The sequence below is a fragment of the Salvelinus alpinus genome, chromosome 10 (assembly GCF_045679555.1).
Source record: "Salvelinus alpinus chromosome 10, SLU_Salpinus.1, whole genome shotgun sequence".
Taxonomy (NCBI): domain Eukaryota; kingdom Metazoa; phylum Chordata; class Actinopteri; order Salmoniformes; family Salmonidae; genus Salvelinus; species Salvelinus alpinus.
The window spans coordinates 60,106,644-60,130,833 of NC_092095.1; the positions used below are offsets into that span (position 1 = coordinate 60,106,644).

Consider the following 24,190-nt stretch of genomic DNA (forward strand, 5'->3'; position numbering starts at 1 on the left):
TTGACAACAACCAATACACAAGGACTATCGTACTACATCCTAAGATGAATTGGAACAAGAGACTCAACACTTTTTGGACTAATCCCAAACATATGTTTCCACACACTAACACAGCAACACCACTTAGTCTGTACAGTCTGTACTCACTCCCACACCATATTGCTAAGCCAGCTAGGGTCTCACTGGACACTGTGGTTATGCTTTCTACATTCTAAACCTGCAAGTCAGCCGAAGCTTAGCTGAAGATCCCGTGGGATTTCAGACAATTAGTGGGAGGCAGAGAGGGCGAGGGGGAGGCAGCTTCTCATCGGATGCACCTGCTATTGGTCCATCTGACAGGGCGCTAGGGCAGTCACAGCTGTGGCCCGGTTAGCCCAACACTACCGCAGACACTAACCCAACACTACCGCAACGGTAGTGCGCCATGTGGGAATCCAATAAGCTTGTTAAGTACAGTACCCAGCGTCTGGGCCCAGAGCCCAGCACAACAGGCCCGCCAGTCTAAACATGCTGAAGTGGCTCGGAACGAGGGCTAACGACTGGCTCTCAAACCGTGACTAAGCTGATTTGTGGTGGGTGGTTTCTGTGAGGCACAAAATGGCTGCCATGTTGTATCACCCAGGTAGGTGCTAGTGGATGAGGGTGAGTTACGGTATGAAGTACTTTTAGACATGGTGGAAAGCACTATACGAATACAATCTAGAAAAAACGTGAGAAATCTTGTAGCTACAAAAATCCTGCTTGCCAATCGATACATACACCAACCTACATTCATTCATATCCATAACAATACATTACACTGAGAATTAATCAATCTTCCGTGCATTCAGAAAGTATTCAGACCCCTTCACTTTTTCTACATTTTGTTACGTTACAACCTTAAACATTTTTTTCTCTCATTAATCTACACACAATACCCCATAATGACTTAGCAAAAAAAGGTTTAGACATTTTAGCAAATGTATTAAAAATAAAATAAATAAATAAGATGTTTACATAAGTATTCATACCCTTTACTCGATTACAGCCTCAAGTCTTCTTGGGTATGACGCTACAAGTTCGGGCACACCTGTATTTGGGGAGTTTCTCCCATTTTCCTCTTAAGATCCCCTCAAGCTCTGTCAGATTGGATGGGGAGCATCGCTGCACCGCGATTTTCAGGTCTCTCCAGAGATGTTCGATTGGGTTCAAGTCCGGACTCTGGCTGGGCCACTCAAGGACATTCTGAGACTCTTCCCGAAAACACTTTTGCGTTGTCTTGGCTGTGTGCTTAGGATCATTGTCCTTCTGGAGGGTGAACCTTCGCCCCAGTCTGAGTTCCTGGGCACTCTGTACTTTGCTCCGTTCATCTTTCCCTCGATCCTGACTAGTCTCCCAGTCCCTGCCGCTGAAAACCATCCCCACAGCATGATGCTGCTACCACCATGCTTCACCGTAGGGATGGTGCCAGGTTTCCTCCAGACATGACGCTTGGCATTTAGGCCAAATAGTTCAATCATGGTTTCATCAGACCAGAGAATCTTGTTTCTCATAGTCTGAGAGTCTTTAGGTACATTTTGGCAAACTCCGAGCAGGCTGTCTTGCCTTTTACAGAGGAGTGGCTTCCGTCTGGCCACTCTACCATAAAGGCCTGATTGGTGGAGTGCTGCAGAGATGTTTGTCCTTCTGGAAGGTTCTCCCATCTCCATAGAGGAACTCTGGAACTCTGTCAGAGTGACTATCGGGTTCTTTGTCACCTCCCTGACCAACGCCCTTCTCCCCCGATTGCTCAGAATGATGGAGGCCACTGTGTTCTTGGGGACCTTCATTGCTGCAGAAATGTTTTGGTACCCTTCCTCAGATCTGTGCCTTGACACAATCCTGTCTCAGAGCTCTACGGACAACTCCTTCGACCTCATGGCTTGGTTTTTGCTCTGACATGCACTGACAACTGTGGGACCTTATATAGGCAGGTGTGTGCCTTTCCAAATCATGTACAATCAATTTAATTTACCACAGGTGGACTCCAATCAAGTTGTAGAAACATCTCAAGGATGATCAATGGAAACAGAATGCACCTTAGCTCAATTACGACTCTCATAGCAAAGGGTCTGAATACTTATGTAAATAAGGTTTTTCTGTTGGGTTAAAAACTAAAACAAAAACAAAAAATGTTTTTTTGCATTCTCATTATGGGGTAATATGTATAGATTGATGAGGGGAAAAAATAATGTAATCCATTTCAGAATAAGTCTGTAATCTGACAAAATATGGAAAAAGTCAAGGGGCCTGAATAATTTCCGTATGTACTGTATAACGTTATTTTATCCCCTCGCCTCTCTATCCTATCTTCATCCTCTCTTCTTCACTTCTGTTATCCTAGCAAAGAGCTTCCTCTTATAACAAGCCAAGAGGGCATACCTAAAATGTCCCGCAACCCAAACATTGACTCAACTACAGTCCATCTAGTTACCTCATGCCTGAGTTTCACTCTGTTTTAAATAAACTTAGGTATGTCACAGTGAACAATAAAAAAGTTAACAGAAAGCTACCTCGTTGTAAAAGCCTTCATTGCCTCGAGACCGTTCAGCTGTGCCACTAGATATCCTGGTTCGAGTCCAGGCTCTGTCACAGCCGGCCAAGACCGGGAAACCCATGGGGCGGTGCACAATTGGCCCAGTGTCGTCCGGGTTAGGGGAGGGTTTGGCCGGCAGGGATGTCCTTGTCCCATCGCGCACTAGCGACTCCTGTGGCGGGCCGGGCACAGTGCACGCTGACACGGTCGCCAGGTGCACGGTGTTTCCTCCGACACATTGGTGCGGCTGGCTTCCGGGTTAAGCAGGCATTGTGTCAAGAAGCAACAGGCAGGGTTGGCAGGGTTGTGTTTCAGAGGACGCACGGCTCCTGACCTTCGCCTCTCCCGAGTCCATACGGGAGTTGCAGCAATGGGACAAGACTGTAACTACCAATTGGATACCACGAAATTGGGGAGAAAAAGGGGTACAAAAATGTATTAAATAAATGTAAGTAGCCAAAAGTGAAACCATCATCATTGTTTATTGGTGCTAACTTGCAATGCTTGTTACAAGTGGTGACTAGCCCATCAAAGACCATTGGAACAGGCTGTAATGTGAAACACTGATCTTGCTGTACCAGAAACAGACAGATGTCAGCTGGTGTTTGAGATATAAAGTATCTAACGCCACTTTCCATCCTCTTCAAGGACCCCCCTGTTAGAAAGTCTGAATGGTCCAACCTCTCCAGCTGTGACACATCCCAGGGGACCAGACCAACTGGACCTGGAGAGCTACAGAAAGGGGGAGCAGTGCCAGAACTGAAAGGCCATCAGTTAACACTTCAGAGTGAGGCAACACAGCTGTGACATCTATGGCATTTCCACTGTTCCCAGGTCAGCCCTTAATCCATATTTGGCCAAACCCCGGGTATGGTCAGTTAAAGATGACTGATGGTGGAACAGGAAACAAGAAAGCAGAGCACTCCACAAAGATGACATCACTAAATCCAACCTTGTACATTGGCTCAATTGGCTGAAAATCAGCCCCATTCTGCTATTCAAGCTAATGGTTGGATTGGTCATACATAACATAACATTTGGCGCCATAGCAGCTAGGTTTTCTCTGGCAAGGGCCCATCTTTCAGAGATTTTGCCCATACTTGGAATCCTCTGGGAATTCAACTGTCTGCAGTGATTTGAGTTGGTATACTGTAGAGCAAGGGTTTTGCTACCTACATACAGTACCATTTAAATAACAGATATTACAAAAATCAAGACTTGTTTATTACGAAACAAGATCCACTGCATGATAACATCAATGCGGGCAACAAGAATGCTATACCACCCACTTGTTTCCCAGTGAACCAACGTGAACCTTCACATGTAATGAACTGGTAAATCCCCGACACAAACGACTCTCTCTTTCTCCTTGTTTTTCTCTTTACTCTTCTTCACATGGATGACCGGACGTTTCATTGACTCATTTCGACCCTTTACATCCAACTGTCACTGACAGACTGTGTAAAAATGTGGGTGCGACTCATGACCCCTCGTGGAGGTTCAGTGCCCCGGTCTGGTCCGAATCAGACAGCTCCTTGTTGGAAGGGGGCACGCAGACACCCTCACCCTTTCTCCCAAACCAGAGGGCACAATCGCCACACTCTTCCCCAGAGCAGATCATTGTCCATGAATCTACCACCCCCGGCCACGCACCCCAGACTGTCCATAACAGCACCAGTGTGGATGAGATGAATCCATTGTTCAGACTGCAGTGGTCTGCTCTGCTGAGAAGGCATCATCCACTCCTAGAAACATTCTACATTCCAACCCTCATGCTCACTGATTTCAGACATTGATTGAGTCCCAGAAATACTAGAATACAGTATGGAGGCTGTGTAATATAAAGATGGCAATGAAAGGAAGCTGGCGAATCTCGATAAGGGTCGGATTGATTGTCGCCCACCAAGCCGAATTCCATTGGTACAGATAGTGGTGTGAAAATGCTTTGTAGATTGACAGAGACAAGATGGTTGACCCTCTTCAGCCAGATAGTTGAGTCAAATCTTAAGATGGCTGTTTGTAATAGTTTGTTTCCATCCTTCTACCTATAGGTCCATCATCAGCCTACCCATCAACCCATGCATCCCTTCATCCATCTCCACCTCTCATGCTGATAGGACAAACTTAGTGAACTCAGGAAAACAGGATACTGGAATAGAAAAAGGCACATCAGTGGTAGAGAGGCCTAAGGGACAGTCCCCATAAAACAGACTAACGTCAACTCCACAACAAAACAGGGACTTTCCATTTAAACTCCCATCTCAAATGACAAGTGAACTCAAGTAAACAAAGGAAAGAGTGCACTGTGTGTGTGTGTGTGTGCATCTGTGTGTGTGTGTGTGTTTGATTCAGTGTGTATGTACAAGTCTAGGAATGCATCCCAGAAGAGAAGGACATGCTGACAAGCACGGTGGTATTCCACAGCTTTGCTTGGCAAACAGAAGCACCAAGTAAATCACAAATGAACATGTGCTGAAGTAATTTATCTTGTCGGGCAAAAACACGACGAGTGCAAACTACGATGAAATGAGTCCAGCCAATATAAGGAACAGTCTTTCTATCATGTCTCATATTGACCTATTCTGTCATGTATTACAACTAAAGGAAAACAGTCACATTTATGTATACTGCTACACTGCTATGCATTTGCCTAACCCCTATTTTATAGGACTTTATCTAAACTCCTACTCTACTTGGTCAAAGTAAAGTTAACACGGACAATACAAAACGTTTTCAATAACATGCTAAGAAACCTGAGCACTTACAAATCCCCATGGGAAAACAGCTGTGTGATAAATATGGCTTGATGCGTTTTATGTGCTGTGACTCTGAACTCAGACAATCAATTGTCCCATGCATACTCAGCAGGGAATGATTTATTGAGCTGCCATAGCCTGCTGAGCTAAAGCCCGGGTAGAGCTTATAGAAGTCTGGAGAACAGATTCTAAACAGTGTGCATTTTCCACTTCTCCATATACATCTTTACTGCATCACACGAATCACAAGTCCACCCTACAGTACGAGCATATCTGAATACTCATAAATGCTGCATTGAGAAGAATGCAGGAAAATAATTTTCCACAGTCGGAAAACAACATGCTGTAGCATGATTTTGTCCAATGCTTCATGTATATTTCATGGGTTGTCTCCACTCTATGCAGAAAACATTATTATTAACGTTAACATTCATACACAACATGCAAATGCTCCCAGGTTGGTGGTCTATAGTGGCGGTCAGTCATGCTTGTGTTCATGTCACACTTCTGAGCACGTGCAGTGGAGTGTGATTGACCCAAAACAAGGTACAATCATCAGCAGTCCCTGACTGAAAGTCCCCACCGCCGCCAAGCATTTTGAAGTCGCTCAAATGTGAGGATAACCGTGTTTATGCTGCTTCACAAAGGTGTGTTAAACACACGTGCACATGCACACACACACACACACACACACACACACACACACACACACACACACACACACACACACACACACACACACACACACACACACACACACACACACACACACACACACACACACACACACACACACACACACAACCAGACAACCGGATTCAAAATGTATCTCCAAACAGGATACATTCTAACCCGTAGTTTTACCTTTCCGATTACTAACTGACACGCATGGCGGACAGCGCAACCCCGCCTCCTGATCCCTGTCGGGCAGCAAATTACACTCTATAGGAAGTCGCCCCTCATCCAGGGCTGGCCAGCAGCTGTCTTGCAGGACTTGGCAGAAGCTGCAGCAGGGCAGAAGGGGAACCTTGGCGAGCACCTGGCCAGGCAGCGGGCACCTGGGCACCAGGAGGAGGCAGAGAAACCATTCGGCTCCATGGTGGCAACCCGCCTTGGCCAGCCACGCCCACTCTCTCAGGGCCACGCCAACCTCCTCCACAGAGGTGTGGTTCAGGAAGTTGGGCAGCGAGAAATGCTTCGACCCCCTTGATATGCAGATCGGCCAATCAGAGGGCACGAGTTGGCAGGTTCCATTGTGGTCATGAGAAGTGATGTCAGAAAGGTTGGTCTTTAGTTCACCCTGTTTCACCCCCTCAACCCCTGTGAGGTCATCCTCCACCACCCCTGTTAGGTTAGTGGGGAGAACCAAGCTTTTCCTTTCTCCAAGCCCTGACCCCGAACCCGAGCCGGTCCCTAAACTTACACCAGACTCAGCCCCCGATCCAAACCCAGACCCTACACCAGATGCTGAACCAGACCCTGATCCTGAACCCGTCTCAGACCCAGATCCTTCCTTAGACCCAGATCCTTCCCCAGACCCAGATCCTTCTTTAGACCCAGATCCTTCCTTAGACCCAGATCCTTCCCCAGACCCAGATCCTTCCCCAGATCCTTCCTTAGACCCAGATCCTTCCCCAGACCCAGATCCTTCCCCAGACCCAGATCCTTCCTTAGACCCAGATCCTTCCTTAGACCCAGATCCTTCCCCATACCCAGATCCTTCCCCAGATCCTTCCTTAGACCCAGATCCTTCCCCAGACCCAGATCCTTCCCCAGACCCAGATCCTTCCCCAGACCCAGACACAAATCCTTCCATCGACCCAGACCCAGATCCTTCCCCAGATCCTTCCTTAGACCCAGACCCTTCCCCAGACCCAGATCCTTCCTTAGACCCAGACCCAGATCCTTCCCCAGACCCAGACTCCTCTTTATTAACCGTCTGTGTGGTAGGGCTCGCCACTCCTCCGTCAGTCCAAGTGGTTGGGGTCGCGTCCCACGTCTGCACAAACTTACGGATCCCATCAGCCACGTTAATGATTTCTGCCCCAACCCCTGCCAGGTTCTCCTCACCTCTCTTAGGCTGTCCTCCTGCCTTGCCCAGCGGCGGAGCCTTCGTTGGGGCTTGGGTAGTAGGATCAGGGTCCTTGTTCCAGAACCAAGCATCCAGACGACCTGCGCTGAGAGCCAGGAGAAGGCCCAACCACAACGTCATCTTAGACATCCCGCTCCTTCAACCCACCGTCACCCAGAACCTCCTGGTCTGAGAGTATAGATTCCACAACAAACACTGGATCCAACAAGCACAGAGTTCTGTCTGTGTTCTTACTGTTCCTCCACCTACTAGCTGGCTAGTCAACAGCCACTCAAGCCCCCTCTGTCCATAAGGCACACTGTTAGCATGCACACACACACTGACCCTCCCTCTATCACAGCTCACTGTTTCACTCCATGCACCGGCCCACTGCAGAATCATCACACACACACACACACACACACACACACACACACACACACACACACACACACACACACACACACACACACACACACACACACACACACACACACACACACACACACACACACACACACACACACACACACACACACACACACACAGGGAAATCCACATGAGGAGGCGGGGTTACTGTGCTGGAGAGGGGCTTCATTGGTAAATATGAATTTCTCCCTCACATTCTGAACCCTCCCACCTGTTGCTAGGTTGATGAGTGGGTCCCCTCAGACACACAGTCCTCAATGAAGAGAACATGCACACTGACACACACACCCAGACAGAAGACACAGCACACACACACTCCCTCCCTAGAAGGAAAATCTCTGGGTTGTTTGATAGGGAACACTCTCTGCTGACTGGTTGATATTCAAATGAAGCAGTTCAATCAATGTTTCCAAAATCAAATAAAAAGAGTCCACAGCTCCAAAAATAATGTTGTGATTACTCCTCATTGTCTACGGAACACTACTCCAGTCAGAAAGTGTATTACAGTTAATTAACTATCAATCAAGTTAGCGATATTGTGAGAAGAGCTCTCTTGAGGAAGGTTTGACTCATAGAACCCTAATACTCCCCCTGGGCTGAAAGGGGACTGAGAGAGAGAGAGAGCCACCACTACCATTACAAATGTGAATAGGTTGGTGAACTCCATTATCTACTCACAGCTCTTGTAAAAATATATTACATAACTGGCCATACCTTTGAGGTGATTCATTATTTTACAGCTGTGTGAGTGAGTGAGTGACCGACCGACTGAGACAGAGCGAGGGATGAAGAAAACGAGGGAGAACAGCTGAGAGCGGAGAGGTTCAGGAGGAGCGTATCTGATTCAATAGATGTTTTAAGCTCTCGGCCCCCAGGGGCCAAACGGCCAGCCCATAGCCTCATCTGAGAAAAACCTCCAGTAATTGCCCCGCTCCATGGTTCCCACAGCCTGGCTCAGTCCTGGGTGCCCCTGATGCTCCCGTACCCCGTCACCCCCGTCCCTGTCCGCCTTCACTATCCAGCTGTGGCACATTCCTCCTGACACAGACAGACCTCCCACAACCCTGCTACACCCCTACTAAACCCCTAATGCACCCCAACCACATGACTGATGGACTCCTAGAGAAGCACTGATATCTCATTCTGCTGGAAAAGTTACACACACACACACACACACACACACACACACACACACACACACACACACACACACACACACACACACACACACACACACACACACACACACACACACACACACACACACACACACACACACACACACACACACACACACACACACACACACACACACAACCAGACAACCGGATTCAAAATGTATCTCCAAACAGGATACATTCTAACCCGTAGTTTTACCTTTCCGATTACTAACTGACACGCATGGCGGACAGCGCAACCCCGCCTCCTGATCCCTGTCGGGCAGCAAATTACACTCTATAGGAAGTCGCCCCTCATCCAGGGCTGGCCAGCAGCTGTCTTGCAGGACTTGGCAGAAGCTGCAGCAGGGCAGAAGGGGAACCTTGGCGAGCACCTGGCCAGGCAGCGGGCACCTGGGCACCAGGAGGAGGCAGAGAAACCATTCGGCTCCATGGTGGCAACCCGCCTTGGCCAGCCACGCCCACTCTCTCAGGGCCACGCCAACCTCCTCCACAGAGGTGTGGTTCAGGAAGTTGGGCAGCGAGAAATGCTTCGACCCCCTTGATATGCAGATCGGCCAATCAGAGGGCACGAGTTGGCAGGTTCCATTGTGGTCATGAGAAGTGATGTCAGAAAGGTTGGTCTTTAGTTCACCCTGTTTCACCCCCTCAACCCCTGTGAGGTCATCCTCCACCACCCCTGTTAGGTTAGTGGGGAGAACCAAGCTTTTCCTTTCTCCAAGCCCTGACCCCGAACCCGAGCCGGTCCCTAAACTTACACCAGACTCAGCCCCCGATCCAAACCCAGACCCTACACCAGATGCTGAACCAGACCCTGATCCTGAACCCGTCTCAGACCCAGATCCTTCCTTAGACCCAGATCCTTCCCCAGACCCAGATCCTTCTTTAGACCCAGATCCTTCCTTAGACCCAGATCCTTCCCCAGACCCAGATCCTTCCCCAGATCCTTCCTTAGACCCAGATCCTTCCCCAGACCCAGATCCTTCCCCAGACCCAGATCCTTCCTTAGACCCAGATCCTTCCTTAGACCCAGATCCTTCCCCATACCCAGATCCTTCCTTAGACCCAGATCCTTCCCCAGACCCAGATCCTTCCCCAGACCCAGACACAAATCCTTCCATCGACCCAGACCCAGATCCTTCCCCAGATCCTTCCTTAGACCCAGACCCTTCCCCAGACCCAGATCCTTCCTTAGACCCAGACCCAGATCCTTCCCCAGACCCAGACTCCTCTTTATTAACCGTCTGTGTGGTAGGGCTCGCCACTCCTCCGTCAGTCCAAGTGGTTGGGGTCGCGTCCCACGTCTGCACAAACTTACGGATCCCATCAGCCACGTTAATGATTTCTGCCCCAACCCCTGCCAGGTTCTCCTCACCTCTCTTAGGCTGTCCTCCTGCCTTGCCCAGCGGCGGAGCCTTCGTTGGGGCTTGGGTAGTAGGATCAGGGTCCTTGTTCCAGAACCAAGCATCCAGACGACCTGCGCTGAGAGCCAGGAGAAGGCCCAACCACAACGTCATCTTAGACATCCCGCTCCTTCAACCCACCGTCACCCAGAACCTCCTGGTCTGAGAGTATAGATTCCACAACAAACACTGGATCCAACAAGCACAGAGTTCTGTCTGTGTTCTTACTGTTCCTCCACCTACTAGCTGGCTAGTCAACAGCCACTCAAGCCCCCTCTGTCCATAAGGCACACTGTTAGCATGCACACACACACTGACCCTCCCTCTATCACAGCTCACTGTTTCACTCCATGCACCGGCCCACTGCAGAATCATCACACACACACACACACACACACACACACACACACACACACACACACACACACACACACACACACACACACACACACACACACACACACACACACACACACACACACAGGGAAATCCACATGAGGAGGGGGGGTTACTGTGCTGGAGAGGGGCTTCATTGGTAAATATGAATTTCTCCCTCACATTCTGAACCCTCCCACCTGTTGCTAGGTTGATGAGTGGGTCCCCTCAGACACACAGTCCTCAATGAAGAGAACATGCACACTGACACACACACCCAGACAGAAGACACAGCACACACACACTCCCTCCCTAGAAGGAAAATCTCTGGGTTGTTTGATAGGGAACACTAAACAGTCTCTGCTGACTGGTTGATATTCAAATGAAGCAGTTCAATCAATGTTTCCAAAATCAAATAAAAAGAGTCCACAGCTCCAAAAATAATGTTGTGATTACTCCTCATTGTCTACGGAACACTACTCCAGTCAGAAAGTGTATTACAGTTAATTAACTATCAATCAAGTTAGCGATATTGTGAGAAGAGCTCTCTTGAGGAAGGTTTGACTCATAGAACCCTAATACTCCCCCTGGGCTGAAAGGGGACTGAGAGAGAGAGAGAGAGAGAGAGAGAGAGAGAGAGAGAGAGAGAGAGAAGAGAGAGAGAGAGAGAGAGAGAGAGAGAGAGAGAGAGAGAGAGAGAGAGAGAGACCACTACCATTACAAATGTGAATAGGTTGGTGAACTCCATCATCTACTCACAGCTCTTGTAAAAATATATTACATAACTGGCCATACCTTTGAGGTGATTCATTATTTTACAGCTGTGTGAGTGAGTGAGTGACCGACCGACTGAGACAGAGCGAGGGATGAAGAAAACAAGGGAGAACAGCTGAGAGCGGAGAGGTTCAGGAGGAGCGTATCTGATTCAATAGATGTTTTAAGCTCTCGGCCCCCAGGGGCCAAACGGCCAGCCCATAGCCTCATCTGAGAAAAACTTCCAGTAATTGCCCCGCTCCATGGTTCCCACAGCCTGGCTCAGTCCTGGGTGCCCCTGATGCCCCCGTACCCCGTCACCCCCGTCCCTGTCCGCCTTCACTATCCAGCTGTGGCACATTCCTCCTGACACAGATAGACCTCCCACAACCCTGCTACACCCCTACTAAACCCCTAATGCACCCCAACCACATGACTGATGGACTCCTAGAGAAGCACTGATATCTCATTCTGCTGGAAAAGTTACACACACACAAACACACACACACACACACACACACACACACACACACACACACACACACACACACACACACACACACACACACACACACACACACACACACACACACACACACACACACACACACACACACACACACACACACTTGTCTCTCTCGTCGTTCCGCATGAGCATATGCATGTGATTACTGTAGGTTGTTATGGTTCTGTTGGACTGGTTTGAACTGGTGTGATGATAACTGTAGGTTGTTATGGTTCAGTTGGACTGGTTTGAATTGGTGTGATGATAACTGTAGGTTGTTATGGTACAGTTGGACTGGTTTGAACTGGTGTGATGATAACTGTAGGTTGTTATGATTCAGTTGGACCGGTTTGAACTGGTGTGATGATAACTGTAGGTTGTTATGATTCAGTTGGACCGGTTTGAACTGGTGTGATGATAACTGTAGGTTGTTATGATTCAGTTGGACCGGTTTGAACTGGTGTGATGATAACTGTAGGTTGTTATGATTCAGTTGGACTGGTTTGAACTGGTGTGATGATAACTGTAGGTTGTTATGATTCAGTTGGACCGGTTTGAACTGGTGTGATGATAACTGTAGGTTGTTATGATTCAGTTGGACCGGTTTGAACTGGTGTGATGATAACTGTAGGTTGTTATGGTTCTGTTGGACTGGTTTGAACTGGTGTGATGATAACTGTAGGTTGTTATGAATCAGTTGGACTGGTTTGAACTGGTGTGATGATAACTGAAGGTTGTTATGGTTCTGTTGGACTGGTTTGAACTGGTGTGATGATAACTGTAGGTTGTTATGGTTCTGTTGGACTGGTTTGAACTGGTGTGATGATAACTGTAGGTTGTTATGGTACAGTTGGACTGGTTTGAACTGGTGTGATGATAACTGTAGGTTGTTATGGTTCTGTTGGACTGGTTTGAACTGGTGTGATGATAACTGTAGGTTGTTATGGTTCAGTTGGACTGGTTTGAACTGGTGTGATGATAACTGTAGGTTGTTATGGTTCAGTTGGACTGGTTTGAACTGGTGTGATGATAACTGTAGGTTGTTATGGTACAGTTGGACCGGTTTGAACTGGTGTGATGATAACTGTAGGTTGTTATGATTCAGTTGGACCGGTTTGAACTGGTGTGATGATAACTGTAGGTTGTTATGATTCAGTTGGACCGGTTTGAACTGGTGTGATGATAACTGTAGGTTGTTATGATTCAGTTGGACCGGTTTGAACTGGTGTGATGATAACTGTAGGTTGTTATGATTCAGTTGGACCGGTTTGAACTGGTGTGATGATAACTGTAGGTTGTTATGATTCAGTTGGACCGGTTTGAACTGGTGTGATGATAACTGTAGGTTGTTATGATTCAGTTGGACCGGTTTGAACTGGTGTGATGATAACTGTAGGTTATTATGGTTCTGTTGGACTGGTTTGAACTGGTGTGATGATAACTGTAGGTTGTTATGGTACAGTTGGACTGGTTTGAACTGGTGTGATGATAACTGTAGGTTGTTATGGTTCAGTTGGACTGGTTTGAACTGGTGTGATGATAACTGTAGGTTGTTATGGTTCAGTTGGACTGGTTTGAACTGGTGTGATGATAACTGTAGGTTGTTATGATTCAGTTGGACCGGTTTGAACTGGTGTGATGATAACTGTAGGTTATTATGGTTCTGTTGGACTGGTTTGAACTGGTGTGATGATAACTGTAGGTTGTTATGGTACAGTTGGACTGGTTTGAACTGGTGTGATGATAACTGTAGGTTGTTATGGTTCAGTTGGACTGGTTTGAACTGGTGTGATGATAACTGTAGGTTGTTATGGTACAGTTGGACTGGTTTGAACTGGTGTGATGATAACTGTAGGTTGTTATGGTTCAGTTGGACTGGTTTGAACTGGTGTGATGATAACTGTAGGTTGTTATGGTTCAGTTGGACTGGTTTGAACTGGTGTGATGATAACTGTAGGTTGTTATGGTTCAGTTGGACTGGTGTGATGATTACTGTAGGTTGTTATGGTACAGTTGGACTGGTTTGAACTGGTGTGATGATTCCTGGAGGTTGTTATGGTTCTGTTGGACTGGTTTGAACTGGTGTGATGATAACTGTAGGTTGTTATGGTTCAGTTGGACTGGTTTGAAATGGTAATTAAATGGATGTTCTTCTGGCTTGCCAGTCTGGCATGGGCCTCTCTCCACCGATCTTGGGTTTTCACACTGTTCATTTCCAATGGAGTCAAAAATAAGTTGATTTATTGGCTCAAAAGTAAACCCAGAGAAGTTTCTCAATCTGATTGGCATAATACAATCGTTCTGTTCTATTCCACTTACCAGTAAACCACATTCAAATTGTACAATAGCGTTTACAAAATCCAGCTGAATTCATAGCTAAGATGGACACCAAAGTTGTCTCTCTCTGTCTCTCTCCACCCTCTCTCCCTCCTCTCCCTACCTCCCTCCCTCCTCTCCCTACCTCCCTCGCACCCTCCCTCGCTCCCTCCATTCGCTCTCTCTCTCCCTCCCTCCTCTCCCTCCCTTCGCTTTCTCCCTTCGCTCTCTCCCTCCCTCTATGAGTTGACATGGTGCCCAGGTAACTCTCTCCTCTCAGGGTAAATCATCCATGGAACGGAGTGAATACCTTCCTTATGAAGTCACAGCAGCTAAAATGTCTGGATGCTACCCAACAACATGCTCACAACAACCTGCTTATTTTGCCAATTGGACTGGGCACCTTTACTTCACGGAACCCTACTAATCCATCACGGCTGTTCTGCCGATGGAACCACACGAGGAGGCTACAACAGACTTCTTCCTTCTTTACGTACCTCTAAGGCCCTTCTGCTAGCTTGCTAGCCCCGGCCCGCTAGCTGTCTGAATCGCCGTGTCTCCAGCCAGCTTAAAACCTCTAACGAGTCACAAACCCGGATCCGGGATCCCCCCCATCAAATAAGCTGACTAGCATAGCCTAGCCTAAAGCCACAGGGATATCATATAATAAAATGTTCATGAAATCACAAGTCCAAGACACCAAATGAAAGATACACATCTTGTGAATCCAGCCATCATTTCTGATTTTTAAAATGTTTTACAGGGAAGACACAATATGTATTTCTATTAGCTAACCACCATAGCAAAAGACACAACTTTTTTTTCTCCACCATTTTTTTCCTGCATAGGTAGCTATCACAAATTCGACCAAATAAAGATATAAATAGTCACTAACCAAGAAACAACTTCATCAGATGACAGTCTGATAACATATTTATTGTATAGCATATGTTTTGTTCGAAAAATGTGCATATTTCAGGTATAAATCATAGTTTTACATTGCAGCCACCATCACAACTCTCACCAAAGCAACTAGAATAACTACAGAGAGCAACGTGAATTACCTAAATACTCATCATAAAACATTTATGAAAAATACACAGCGTACAGCAAATGAAAGACAAAGATCTTGTGAATCCAGCCAATATTTCAGATTCTTTAAGTGTTTTACAGCGAAAACACAATTTAGCATTATATTAGCTTACTACAATAGCCAACCACACAGCAGCATTGATTCATGCACGTTAGCGATAGCGAATAAACCAGCAAAAGATATTACATTTTTCACTAACCTTCTCAAAACTTCATCAGATGACAGTCCTATAACATCATATTACACAATACATATATTGTTTGTTCGTAAATGTGCATATTTAGCGGGACAAATCGTGGTTATACAATGAGAATAGTAGCCAAGCTGCCAACAAAATGTCGGGAGAAATCTTGGGAGAGGCACCTAATCTAATCAATAACTAATCATAAACTTGACTAAAAAATACAGATTGGACAGCAAATGAAAGATACATTAGTTCTTAATGCAACCGCTGTGTTAGATTTTTAAAATTAACGTTACTACGACATACAGCGTGCGTTAAAGCGAGACCGCACCGAAATTAATGGCGGAATAGTAGTTTTACATTTTTCAACAGAACAACGAATTAACATCATAAATAGTTCTTACTTTTTGATGAGCTTCCATCAGAATCTTGTGCAAGTGGTCCTTTGTCCAGAATCATCGTTGCTCGGTTGTAGATTGACGTCTTCAACTTAGGAATTAGCAGCAAACATTAGCTATGTGACCCAGACGTGTCCAACTCTTCATAACGCAGCACAAAGAAATATCCGAAAATCGCAATATACTGATATAAACTGATATAACTCGGTTTAAAATAACTACATTATGATGTCTTTAACACCTATATCGAATAAAATCAGAGCCGGATATATCTAAGTTCTATAACGAGAGCTTTTCAGAATGCCATCCTGAGGTCTGTCTTGCGCCATGACGAACGTTGAAAAGAGTGCACCCCACGTTCCAAGACCCTTTATATGGCCTCAGATCTGCCTAGCAACACCATTCCAATTCTCACTGCTTACTGACATCTAGGGGAAATCGTATGCAGTGCATGTCGACTCATAGATTACATGCAAATTAATAAACTGACCCTGGAACAGAGTGCCCGATTTCAGATTTCTCACTTCCTGACAGGAAGTTAGCTGCAACTTGAGTTCTGTTTTACTCACAGATATAATTGAAACGGTTTTAGAAACTAGAGAGTGTTTTCTATCCAATAGTAATAATAATATGCATATTGTACGAGCAAGAATTGAGTACGAGGCAGTTTAATTTGGGAACTAATTTTTACAAAGTGAAAACAGCGCCCCCATATTGACAAGAATTACACTCACTGGACCCCTATGATCACTCGGCTACGCATGCCTCTCCCTAATGACAATATGCCTTGTCCATTGCTCTTCTGGTTAGTGATTATTGTCTTATTTCACTGTAGAGCCTCTAGCCCTGCTCAATATGCCTTAGCTAACCCTTCAGTTCCACCTCCCACACATGCGGTGACATCACCTGGTTTAAATGTTTCTAGAGACAATATCTCTCTCATCGTCACTCTATGCCTAGGTTTACCTCCACTGTATTCACATCCTGCCATCCTGCCATGTACATTATGCCTTGAATCTATTCTATCACCCACAGAAACCTGCTCCTTTTACTCTCTGTTCTGAACGTACTAGACGACCAGTTCTTATACCCTTTAGCCGTACCCTTATCCTACTCCTACTCCTCCTCTGTTCCTCTGGTGATGTAGAGTTTAATCCAGTCCCAGCAGTGCCTAGCTCCACTCCTATTCCCCAGGCGCTCTCATTTGTTGACTTCTGTAACTGTAAAAGCCTTGGTTTCATGTATGTTAACATTAGAAGCCTCCTCCCTAAGTTTGTTTTATTCACTGCCTTAGCACACTCTGCCAACTCTAATGTCCTAGCCGTGTCTGAATCCTGGCTTAGGAAGACCACCAAAAACCCTGAAATTTCCATCCCTAACTATAACATTTTCGACAAGATAGAACTGCCAAAGGGTTTGGAATGGCAATCTACTGCAGGGATAGCCTGCAGAGTTCTGTCATACTATCCAGGTCTGTGCCCAAACAATTTGAGCTTCTACTTCTAAAAATCCACCTTTCCAGAAACAAGTCTCTCTCCGTTGTCGCTTGCTATAGACCACCCTCTGCCCCCAGCTGTGCCCTGGACACCATATGTGAATTGATTGCCCCCCACCTGGCAGCTCGTGCTGCTAGGTGACCTAAACTGGGACATGCTTAACACCCCTCATCCAACTACCTCATCCCCATACTGTATTTATTTATTTATTTTGCTCCTTTGCACCCCAGTATCTCTACTTGCACATTCATCTTCTGCACATCTATCACTCCAGTGATGAATTGCTATATCATAATTACCTCGCAGCTATGACCTATTTTATTGCCTTACCTCCCTTATCTCACCTCATTTGCACACACTGTATATATACTTTTTTTTCTGCTGTATTATTGACTGCATGTTTGTTTATTCCATGTGTAACTCTGTGTTATGGTATGTGTCGAACTGCTTTTCTTTATCTTGGCCAGGTCGCAGTTGTAAATGAGAACTCTCAACTAGCCTACCTGGTTAAATAAAGGTGAAATAAAAAAAATAAAAAACAGTCCAAACATCTTCCATGACATTCAGCTTTATTCTGTAGCTAGAGCACAGATAGAAGGGTAAACCACATAATAAACATTGCTCCACTCTTAGAATTGTTTTTGCTATCTAGAACATAAAAGGTTTCTTCAGCTGTCCCCATAGGAGAGCGCTTGGAATAACCCTTTTTAGTTCCAGGTAGATGTAGGACCCTTTCCACAGAGGGTTCTACATGGAACCCAAAGGGGTTCTAAGTGGAACCAAAAATGTTTTTCCCTAGAACCAAAAAGGTTTTTCCTATGAGGACAGCCGAAGAACTCTTTTGGAATTTTTTTTTTACTAAGAGTGTAACACTGGACAACAGAAAATATGATTGTTTGGTTGTGCTTTGCTGCTTGTTCATTGGTAATGGTACCTGCAAGTACTCTATACCCAATCTACAGTAGATTAAAACCCCACCCTTTACATAGAGAGCAGAGAGACACGCGCTCCTAATGAACATCTATAGTCAGTGTATCAATATGACTTTATGAGCATTCCACAACCTCCCACAGACATTCTCCATCCCCTCCCTCCTGTTCCCTCCCTGTCTGTGCTATTCTCTGACCTGATAGTTCAAACCCATTTCATCTACGTTAGTCAACCAAGCATGCTGACCTGGACTGGGGTATTAGAAGGGTAAATAAACAAACTGGAGGATCATGGTTCAGCGACTAGGAGTAGTGAGAGGTGATGAGTAGAAGCAGCTGGTAGACCACTACACAGTTTGACAGGTTGAGGCACACATGCATATGTAACACACACACACACACACACACACACACACACACACACACACACACACACACACACACACACACACACACACACACACACACACACACACACACACACACACACACACACACACACACACACACACACACACACACTTGTCTCTCACGCTGAGTATTCTTATAGTAACATGTGTGAATGCATAAGAGTATTCCTATAGTCACGTGTGAATGCATATGCGTAGATGGAGGGAAATGGTCCAGTCAGGACTATGTGAGTGTTTGTACTGTGTGAATAGTGAAACTGACCAAAACACAACAAAGGGAGAGAAACATGATACATAACCACAGGGCCAACCAGGTGGTCCTGTCTCAGACACTGTGTGTTGGTAACAGGGACAGCTGGGACCACTGAGACCAGGATGGACAGACTGATGGTCATCCTCATCAGACAGGTAGACTGGCACTGCCTAGCTAGGGGTCTACATGGTTAAAGACTGACACTGTCTAGCTAGGGGTCTACATGGTTAAAGAACTGACACTGCCTAGCTAGGGGGTCTACATGGTTAAAGAACTGACACTACCTAGCTAGGGGTCTACATGGTTAAAGAACTGACACTGCCTAGCTAGGGGGTCTACATGGTTAAAGACTGACACTGTCTAGCTAGGGGTCTACATGGTTAAAGACTGACACTGTCTAGCTAGGGGTCTACATGGTTAAAGAACTGACACTGCCTAGCTAGGGGGTCTACATGGTTAAAGAACTGACACTACCTAGCTAGGGGTCTACATGGTTAAAGAACTGACACTGCCTAGCTAGGGGGTCTACATGGTTAAAGAACTGACACTGCCTAGCTAGGGGTCTACATGGTTAAAGAACTGACACTGCCTAGCTAGGGGTCTACATGGTTAAAGAACTGTCACTGCCTAGCTAGGGGTCTACATGGTTAAAGAACTGACACTGCCTAGCTAGGGGGTCTACATGGTTAAATAACTGTCACTGCCTAGCTAGGGGGTCTACATGGTTAAAGAACTGTCACTGCCTAGCTAGGGGTCTACATGGTTAAAGACTGACACTGTCTAGCTAGGGGTCTACATGGTTAAAGAACTGTCACTGCCTAGCTAGGGGGTCTACATGGTTAAAGAACTGACACTGCCTAGCTAGGGGGTCTACATGGTTAAAGACTGACACTGCCTAGCTAGGGGGTCTACATGGTTAAAGACTGACACTGCCTAGCTAGGGGTCTACATGGTTAAAGAACTGACACTACCTAGCTAGGAGTCTATATGGTTAAAGAACTGACACTGCCTAGCTAGGGGTCTACATGGTTAAAGAACTGACACTGCCTAGCTAGGGGTCTACATGGTTAAAGACTGTCACTGCCTAGCTAGGGGTCTACATGGTTAAAGAACTGTCACTGCCTAGCTAGGGGTCTACATGGTTAAAGAACTGACACTGCCTAGCTAGGGGTCTACATGGTTAAAGAACTGTCACTGCCTAGCTAGGGGTCTACATGGTTAAAGAACTGTCACTGCCTAGCTAGGGGTCTACATGGTTAAAGAACTGACACTGCCTAGCTAGGGGGTCTACATGGTTAAAGAACTGTCACTGCCTAGCTAGGGGTCTACATGGTTAAAGAACTGACACTGCCTAGCTAGGAGTCTACATGGTTAAAGAACTGACACTGCCTAGCTAGGGGGTCTACATGGTTAAAGAACTGACACTGCCTAGCTAGGGGGTCTACATGGTTAAAGAACTGACACTGCCTAGCTAGGGGGTCTACATGGTTAAATAACTGACACTGCCTAGCTAGGGTTCTACATGGAAATAACATTTTAGAGGCCTCCATCTTGGTAGGCGAGAAGACATTTTGCTGTTTTCAAGGTAATTTCCTGCACATCTACACATTTTGCCATGGAGCTGAGAGGAAAAAAATGCTGTTTAAAAGCAAATTTCCTTCACGCACATGCGCAAGCACGCACGCACGCACACGCACACACACATCCTCTAGTCCTTGGCAAACAGTACTAGAGGACTGTAGAGATCTGCCAAATAATTAGTTAAGGTTTATGGAAGGGGATTACAGTGAGAGCATGCCAGGACCCCACATTCTTAAATACCCCCACCACAGCTGTATGGACCCAACCAGGGGCGGACTGAAACAATCATTCAGGCCGGGAATTTGACTCCATCCCAGGCCACCCTGTTCATGCAAACCACCAGACTGCTAATTTTGTAGGATAATTATATTTGTTGATGCAACGGGTACCAAACTAGTTATACATTTGGCCACTATGTTCATCCGGGAAGAAAGTTATCCACATTACAAAATACAAACATTTGGGACAGACCAACAAGTAGCCTATCTGAACACTGAGTTTTCAAGGTATGCTATGGCTATGGGTGCACCCTCAAAAACTCACTAGGAATACACCAATCATAGCACATACAAATTTAGTTGGAATGTACAAGGTATGCCCCCCGATTACAGTCCTACTGATAATCTCATAAATAAAGCACATATTAATCTAAAACCATAGCCTACATGTTTAGGTTTGTGCCTTTAAGTTGTACCTGAAGGTTCCTGCTCTGAGTCTGACTCTGAACTGACCACCATCTCCAGTTCTGTCCGGTCCGCCATTGGACCCAACACAACACTTTCTAACACCCCAGCCATCCAGAGCCTCACACAGACAGCTCAGCACACCCCAGCCATCCAGAGCCTCACAGACAGCTCAACACGCCCCCAGCCATCCAGAGCCTCACACAGACAGCTCAGCACACCCCAGCCATCTAGAGCCTCACAGACAGCTCACAGATGCCCCTAGCCATCCAGAGCCTCACACAGACAGCTCAGCACACCCCGGCCATCCAGAGCCTCACACAGACAGTTCATCACACCCCAGCCATCCAAAGCCTCACACAGACAGCTCAGCACGCCCCAGCCATCCAGAGCCTCACACAGACAGTTCAGCACTCCCAGGCCATCCAGAGCCTCACACAGACAGCTCAGCACTCCCAGGCCATCCAGAGCCTCACACAGACAGTTCATCACACCCCAGTCATCCAGAGCCTCACACAGACAGCTCAGCACGCCCCAGCCATCCAGAGCCTCACACAGACAGCTCAGCACTCCCAGGCCATCCAGAGCCTCACAAAGACAGCTCAGCACGCTACTTTGTACTGTATTTATATTTCACCCTTACCCTAACAGAGAACACAGTATCATTTACAACAGCACCTCACAAGATGAGATTGGCAATGGGACAATAAATAGTAGATTAATTGATTGATTTGTAGCCCATGAATTGTCCATGTACTTCAGTGGAGGCTACTGAGGGGAGGACGGCTCATAATAATGTCTGGAGTGAAGTGAATGGAATGGCATCCAAAACATGTGTTTGATACCATTCCATTCACTCCATGTCAGCCATTATTATGAGCCGTCCTCCCCTCAGCAGCCTCCACTGATGTACCTGTGGGTTATAGCTATGAGAAGTTGATTTACTGTAAAGAGATTACAATGAACACAGCCACCAGTAGAGGGGAGCATTGAAGAGGGAACCATTGCATTTCGGCACCATCATTATGGAGAGGGGTTTGGGAATCTGAGTGCAAATAAATTAACAAATATGCATGAAATGCTGCCATCTACTGTCGAATGGACTACACACACTACACTGAGATGAGGAAAAAGCTCATTAAGAAGGTTCACATTTTGCATTAACTGTGTCTAGTGTGTGTGTTATTTCACTCATGAGTTCAACTAATACTCACATACAGTTGAAGTCGGAGGTTTACATACACTTAGGTTGGAGACATTAAAACTTGTTTTTCAACCACCACACATTTCTTGTTAACAAACTATAGTTTTGGCAAGTCGGTTAGGACATCTACTTTGTGCATGACACAAGTAATTTTTCCAACAATTGTTTACAGACAGATTATTTCACTGTATCACAATTCCAGTGGGTCAGAGGTTTACATACACTAAGTTAACTGTGCCTTTAAACAGCTTGGAAAGTTCCAGAAAATTATGTAATGGCTTTAGAAGCTTCTGATAGGCCAATTGACATAATTTGAGTCAATTGGAGGTGTACCTGTGGATGTATTTCAAGGCCTACCTTCAAACTCAGTGCCTCTTTGCTTGACATCATGGGAAAACCAAAAGAAATCAGCCAAGACCTGAGAAAAAAATTGTAGACCTCCACAAGTCTGGTTCATCCTTGGGAGCAATTTCCAAAGACCTGAAGGTACCACGTTCATCTGTACAAACAATAGTATGCAAGTATAAACACCATGGGACCACACAGCCGTCATACTGCTCAGGAAGGAGATGCGTTCTGTCTCCTAGAGATGAATGTACTTTGGTGCGAAAAGTGCAAATCAATCCCAGAACAACAGCAAAGGACCTTGTGAAGATGCTGGAGGAAACAGTTACAAAAGTATCTATATCCACAGTAAAACGAGTCCTATATCGACATAACCTGAAAGGCTGCTCAGCAAGGAAGAAGCCACTGCTCCAAAATCGGCATAAAATATCCAGACCAAGGTTTGCAACTGCACATGGGGACAAAGATTGTACTTTTTGGAGAAATTTCCTCTGGTCTGATGAAACAAAAATAGAACTGTTTGGCCATAATGACCATCGTTATGTTCGGCTTGCAAGCCAAAGAACACCATCCCAACCGTGAAGCACGGGGGTGGCAGCATCATGTTGTGGGGGTGCTTTGCTGCAGGAGGGACTGGTGCACATCACAAAATAGATGGCATCATGAGGAAAGAAAATTATGTGGATATATTGAAGCAACATCTCAAGATATCAGTCAGGAAATTAAAGATTGGTCGCAAATGGGTCATCCAAATGGACATTGACCCCAAGCATACTTCCAAAGTTGTGGCAAAATGGCTTAAGGACAACAAAGTCGAGGTATTGGAGTGGCCATCACAAAGCCCTGACCTAAATCCTATAGAAAATTTGTGAGCAGAACTGAAAAAGCGTGTGCAAGCAAGGAGGCCTACAAACCTGACTCAGTTACACCAGCTCTGTCAGGAGGAATGGGCCAAAATTCACCCAACTTATTGTGGGAAGCTTGTGGAAGGCTACCCAAGACATTTGACCCAAGTTAAATAATTTAAAGGCAATGCTACCAAATACGAATTGAGTGCATTTAAACTTCTGACCCACTGGAAATGTGATGAAAGAAATAAAAGCTGAAATAAATCATTCTCTCTACTATTATTCTGACTTTTCACATTCTTAAAATAAAGTGGGGATCCTAACTGACCTAAGACAGGGAATTCTTACTAGGATTAAATGTCAGGAATTGTGAAAAACTGAGTTTAAATGTATTTGGCTAAGGTGTATGTAAACTTCTGACTTCAA

At 46.0% G+C, this 24,190-nt stretch overlaps 1 protein-coding gene across 4 annotated transcripts in view; it reads right to left on the reverse strand.

Annotated features, from left to right (window-relative positions):
* The window catches only part of col18a1b (collagen type XVIII alpha 1 chain b), a 72,534-nt gene that overhangs the window by 33,579 nt on the left and 14,765 nt on the right, over positions 1–24,190 (reverse strand). For 2 of the 4 annotated variants that reach the window (XM_071330099.1, XM_071330098.1), the window contains exon 1: positions 6,175–7,740. The exons of 1 other annotated variant lie outside the window; for it this stretch is intronic. In XM_071330099.1, coding sequence (XP_071186200.1) covers positions 6,175–7,531 — 1,357 coding nt within the window. In that variant the 5' untranslated portion in view covers positions 7,532–7,740. Of the gene's footprint in view, positions 1–6,174; positions 7,741–24,190 lie in introns of those variants that run through there. One more of the 4 variants, XM_071330100.1, reaches the window with a different exon arrangement.